This window comes from Melitaea cinxia, chromosome 19, assembly GCF_905220565.1.
Source record: "Melitaea cinxia chromosome 19, ilMelCinx1.1, whole genome shotgun sequence".
Classification (NCBI taxonomy): domain Eukaryota; kingdom Metazoa; phylum Arthropoda; class Insecta; order Lepidoptera; family Nymphalidae; genus Melitaea; species Melitaea cinxia.
In genome coordinates, this window is record NC_059412.1 from 1,038,605 (window position 1) to 1,044,925 (window position 6,321).

Below are 6,321 nucleotides of genomic sequence, written 5' to 3' on the forward strand. Positions count from 1 at the left end.
CCCTGTCGCAGGGCCGCAGTGTCGTTCTGCCAGCCCGACACACGATCTCCCCACTCCGTAAACTGCAATCAGGGACATGTGTAGCTCGGTCGGGCCGATTTAGACCACCATTTTGTTTACGTCGGTACATTGCGACGTTTGTCTACTCTATTTGACCTGGGGTTTGTCTTGTCAGTGGTTGTCATTTAGCAATTAATCAGTTAGTTGGTAGTTAGTTGGTTTGGTTTTATTATATTACTAGCTGACCCGGCGAACTTCGTATCGCCTAACACAAACTTTATCGTATGGTATTAAAGTTCAAATTGACTTTTAAGTATTATCACAAATCTTTTGTATGGGAGTATAGAAAAGTGTTGTTTTTAGACTTTTTCAGGAAATTTAAATTTTTTTTTTTGAATTTTTCTCTCCGTAAGAACCATCCTCGTACTTCAAGGAATATTTAAAAAAAAAAGAATTAGCGAAATCGGTCCAACCGTTCTCGAGTTTTGCGCTTAGCAACACATTCAGCGACTCATTTTTATATTAAAGATTTGTTTGGCTCTGTTTTCTTCAAGAAAAATGAGTCAGCGAGAAAAAGAGGTGTGGAGGGACGTAATCTAATTGTATAGGGATTTGCCATGTCTTTGGAAAACTAACCACGATCATTATCATGACAAAGATATGCGGTCGGTAAATATAAAACTTTTTTACACCAGTGCTTCCTTTTTTTTTTTTTGAACGCTACAAGTACTCAATACAGTCAAACCCAATGCTATTTTTTGGTGTTTGAATAATGTAGGAGCCATTTATAAAAACTGACGAATTTAGGCAAGGACAAAGAGAACACAACTGAACACGACAACGTATGCCGCGTAAATGATTTGCAGTGCTTTGTGGAGCAACATCCTCTGCGGCAGTAACTGCAAGCAGGGCCCTGCAGGCAGTGCTTTGAGTAGGCCCCTTAAAGGAGCCTACTCAAAGCACTGCCTGCAGGGCCCTGCTTGCAGTGCCACTGCCGATCGTATTGTATGTATGCATGCAGGGCCGATATTTTAATTGTTCACCCTGTTACAGGGCCGCAGTGTCGTTCTGCCAGCCCGACACACGATCTCCCCACTCCGTAAACTGCAATCAGGGACATGTGTAGCTCGGTCGGGCCGATTTAGACCACCATTTTGTTTACGTCGGTACATTGCGACGTTTGTCTACTCTATTTGACCTGGGGTTTGTCTTGTCAGTGGTTGTCATTTAGCAATTAATCAGTTAGTTGGTGGTTAGTTGGTTTAGTTTTATTATATTATTTGTTTGGCTCTGTTTTCTTCAAGAAAAATGAGCCAGCGAGAAAAAGACGTGTGGAAGGACGTAATCTAATTGTATAGGGATTTGCCATGTCTTTGGAAAACCAACCACGATCATTATCATAACAAAGATATGCGGTCGTAGGCTATGTCGCTTTTACATGAAAAATATAAAACTTTTTTACACCAGTGCTTCCTTTTTTTCTTTTGAACGCTACAAGTACTTAATACAGTCAAACCCAATGCTATTTTTTGGTGTTTGAATAATGTAGGAGCCATTTATAAAAACTGACGAATTTAGGCAAGGACAAAGACAACACAAGTGAACACGACAACGTATGCCGCGTAAATGATTTGCAGTGCTTTGTGGAGCAACATCCTCTGCGGCAGTAACTGCAAGCAGGCCCTGCATGCAGTGCTTTGAGTAGGCCCCTTAAGATGGGTACGGTGACATTTGATATGTCCCAATACACGCTCACTATTTTCAACAAATCGGATAAATATACATTTTTAAAAATCACCAATTAGTTTCCAAAGCAAATAATAATGCTTGATTAGATTGAAATTCTATTTATATATGCGTTTTTACATTTTAAACAAAATAAAAAAGGTACAGAAAAAATGATAACTTAAAATTACAGGTATGAAACGAAACGTTTAATGATAGGGATTGACACGTAGTAATCGGCTAAAATAAATAACCGTAGCGGCCATCTTGTGAATCGCGTCATCTCACTTGCTCGAGATATCTCAATCAGTACTTTCTGTCTCTTGTATGCTTCCCGTGTTTTGGTTTTGCCAGTTGCTAAAGTTGTATTTGTTGCTGTTTTATTGTTGTTAAATTCTGTTATTATTTTTTTACTTATTCATTTTGTGTGTGTGTACTGTTCTCTAAAATGCCGAAAAGAACAAAAGAAGACCGTTACAAACAGTCAATTGGTTGTCCGCTTTCGGGAATACTTTGAAAGGGAGTGAGAAAATAGCGGTCCATTACTATCTGTCAACCACATAGTGGATCGAGTTGCACAGGCATTTGAAATTAAGCGTAATACATTGTCAAAAATTACTTCAGCCTATCGCAGTCCACCGTTGGACATAGGCCTCCACTAGCTCGTGCCAAAAAATGGCGTGAACTCATGTGTGTTGCCTATAGTCACCATGCTGGGCGGGTTGGTGACCGCAGGGCTGGCTTTGTCGCACTGAAGACGCTGTTGCCCGTCTTTGGCCTGTGTATTTCAAAGCCAGCAGTTGAATGGTTATCCCGCTATCGGTCGGCTTTATAGGTTTCAAGGTGGTAGTGGAACTGTGTTATCCCTTAGTCGCCTCCTACGACACTCACGGTAAGAGACGCTGGTGGCTATATTCTTTATTGCCGTAGCCACACAGCTTAGTGTCAAAAATAAGTAAAGAAAAGTATGGTGACACCAATATGGAAGATAATAAGTTATTGACTCCCAAAAAGAGGCAAAGGAAATAAATGTTTGGTCGTTGAGGTTGAATATGATTGTTAGCGGAGAAATGAGTTACCCACAGTTTTACAATAATTAATGTCTTTGAAAAGCGCTTAATTATTTAATGGAAGTGTGACATCGTTATGGCGACTTTTAAATAAAATTGGATTTCCATAAAATAAAATAAAAGTTAACAAACGGAAAAGTGCGTGAAAACTTTGAGACATTCTTAGAAAAGGCGAAAAACATTACGGATTGGAACAACGTAGTATTCCTTGACTAGACATGTTTGAACGCCAATCATACTGTTGCTAAAGTATGGACAGACGACACTGCTCATTCTTCGACTAAAGTACCGGAGGGTAAAGGCGAACGACTAATAATTTGCCACGTGAGCTGTGTTAATGGTTTGTCGATAGCTCATTTCTTGCGTTTAACACCACCCTTAAAATATTATTTATTCACTATAGCGATGATTAATTTTTAATAAGCAGTTAAAATTTTTTTTTATATAGTCGATTAAAGGTTAACCGCATTTGTACTCGATAATCGAATTACATCAATTAATTATGCGTGGTCACCTCACTATAGAGTTAATTTGACATGTGTCACCGTACCCATCGTACGTGAAATAGACTATACATAGAGACAGACAGCGGGAAGCGACTTTGTTTTATACTATGTAGTGATTTAAAAACCTTGGACTATATGCAATATTACTATTATTTAACCCGTAAATTTATGAGATAATTGCTAGCCTGTGAAAGGGAAACCAGTGAAGTTCGTGGAACGGCAATTTTTGCGGTCGTGGTCGATCTCGATAGCGTTGTGGGCGAACGTAGGCAAACTGACAATTATGGTGACAAATGACAACGGTGACATTTATTGTTGACAACACACAGGTTTTAAGAATTCGGCAAAAAATATTTATAAGAGATTTTTCTCATTAATAACAGTCATAGAAACTTTGACTATGGCAAACATTAATACTGGAGAGTTGTTAAATTTTCAAGATTATTCTCCAGAACACAACGAAAGGAGTGCACGAATCGACGTGGAGGCTGTCCATACGAATCAATACAACAATTCCATGTCCAATTCAAGTTATTCCTATGAAGAGCCTAAAATAGTTGAGGAGCCACAAGCGCCTCCACCAGGTAAGTTTTAAGTATTGTGTCATAGGTACACAAGAAATTAGACTTCGTCATCCTTTACTTTATTTTATATATGAATGACTGAATGGAAATTATAATATTATTCGATAATTGTGAGAAAAAATAAAAATGAAGCGTAGATAAAAATTGGGCTAGGCTTTAGATTAAGGGCCGTCATTTTGAAGTTAGATTGGTTAAGATTTTTTTTTGTATCAAAATTATGCTGATAAACAGTCAAATTTTGAGCTTAGATCATTCAACGACACTTAATCTAAAGGCTTACCAAAAATTGCACTAATAATTTTATTAAGAAAGTAGCTGCAAAGCTTTTTTGCAAATTATTCTTAATAGAATTTACATTTTGAGCCAGTGGTTAGTGGTTAGACATTTATTATAAGTAATCAAAGAATATTAGAGTTTGTGATGCTGATTAAAAAGTGCTTAGAAGCCTATTATAAGCTAGATATTTTTACACATTTAATTTCTCATTATTGTTATATTTTTTTAAACTTACAGTTAATCATAACTTCTGGACAATTGAGTATTATCAGAAGTATTTTGATGTGCACACAAGTGAAGTGATAGAGAGGATCATATCGTCAGTGCTGCCTCAGAAGGTGTCAAGGAATTATTTTGATGAACGGATTAAAGGGAAACCTGATTTATATGGACCTATTTGGATTTCTGTTACATTGGTGAGAACTATAAGCAAAATTTTATGTTTAATTTGAAATAATCGAGGTAAGATCGGCACCATGCTTGCAATACTTTATGTATTGTAAATGTCTATAGGCTACAGTAACCACTTACCATCATATGGACTGCATGTATTTTTTCTGATCTAATTGCATAAAAAATACTATAATACGAGAGGAAAATTTAAGTTTTGTACCTAAATTATATCTACTAAAGATGATTTAAAGTAATGTTAACATACTTAATTTTGTAAGTAGACTTTAGGAATAAACAGTAATAAGTTATTCAAAAATAAATATACTTTATTGATTTAAATAGAAATCAACAAGTTATTTAAAATCTCTTTCTTTACAGATTTTTACAATAGCTGTCAGCGGAAACATAGCTAATTATTTGCAGAGTATTAACAAGGCTGTTATCTGGAGATATAACTATCACTTAGTATCCTATGCTGCAACTGCTATTATTTGTTATGTCTGGCTAGTACCTTTAGCACTTTGGGCCGCCCTTAAGTGGACGACGGTCCCTGATGGTCAAGATGAGATTGAGACACAGGTATAAAACAGATTTACTAAAAAATTTAAACTAAGCTTTGACAGATTTTTTAGCGATTAGCACTGTTGCCTTTGTATATTTTATCTTATTAAAAAAAAAGTAATTGTTAATAGATTAAATATTAGCATTTAACTATGGCATGTTATGTTTAAAATAATTATCTTTTATGTGTCAAGATTATAATATCTAACAGTATATCTATACAAATAAATATCCGTCTGTTTGTAATATTAAAATAACCGCTTTTTACTAAATGCATATGGATGTATACACAATACATATACCAAAATAACATTTTTTACAATTTTTGTTTGTCTGTTTGTTCCGGCTAATCTCTGAAACAGCTGTACCGATTTCGACGGGACTTTCACTGGCAGATAGCTGATATAGCAAGGAGTAACTTAGGCTACTTTTATTTGAGAAATTTATTTATTTTATTATTCTGCTAACAGAACAATAACTTTTTTGTTAAATTCCACGCGGACGAAGCCGCTGGCACAGCTAGTTCCAGTTTATCAATATATGATAGTACTGTATATATTACCATCAAAAAGCATCTTTAATGTCATCAAAAGTATATATACTACAGTAATAATGGACATCACACACTGGGTCTAAATAGGATGTGAATTCTGTGCTTTGACAAAAAAAATATGGACATTTAAAAAAATATGGTCATTTCAATATGTAGAGATTGAGCATGAACCTACTAATGCCAGTTAACTTAGACCACTGTGAAAGTACAGAGGATTAAATTAATAAATTGAACCCATTACTTAATAATTAAAAATAAAATGATTTCTTTCTTTGCAGACATCAAGTTCACCGACAATGATATCCCTGTTTTGTCTCTATGGGTACTCTCTGTCCATATACATCCCCGTGGCTATCCTGTGGACGATTCCCATATCATGGCTTCAATGGCTCTTAGTTCTCATGGCTGCCTTAGTCTCTGGAGCTGTACTTATATTCTGGTTACTTCCAGCATTGAAGAAATCTAAATATTTTTTAATTTTAACCGGATCAATACTTGCCTTTCACTTTTTGTTAGCAACAGGTTTTATGTTGTATTTCTTCCATGTTCCTGATTCTCCAAGTAAAGTGATTGCAGTTACAACTGTTACGCCTTAATATGATATTTAGTTTGTTTAAAGTATGTATATAATTTTAAAGGTAAATATTATCGCA

The 6,321-nt window shown here is 35.7% G+C and overlaps 1 protein-coding gene across 1 annotated transcript; it reads left to right on the forward strand.

Annotated features, from left to right (window-relative positions):
* Positions 1 to 3,606: 3,606 nt before the first annotated feature.
* Positions 3,607 to 6,321, forward strand: LOC123662941 (protein YIPF1). The gene is made up of 4 exons (XM_045597708.1): positions 3,607 to 3,885; positions 4,399 to 4,577; positions 4,933 to 5,133; positions 5,947 to 6,321. The coding sequence occupies exons 1-4, from the start codon at positions 3,702 to 3,704 to the stop codon at positions 6,262 to 6,264; spliced, it is 882 nt and encodes a 293-aa protein (XP_045453664.1). The 5' UTR covers positions 3,607 to 3,701; the 3' UTR covers positions 6,265 to 6,321.

Coding starts and splice junctions, on each gene's coding strand:
- LOC123662941 (XM_045597708.1), top strand. CDS start 3,702: ATGGCAAACATTAATACTGGAGAGTTGTTAAATTTTCAAGATTATTCT. Junction 3,886..4,398: donor GCCACAAGCGCCTCCACCAG/GTAAGTTTTAAG, acceptor TTAAACTTACAG/TTAATCATAACTTCTGGACA. Junction 5,134..5,946: donor AAGATGAGATTGAGACACAG/GTATAAAACAGA, acceptor CTTTCTTTGCAG/ACATCAAGTTCACCGACAAT.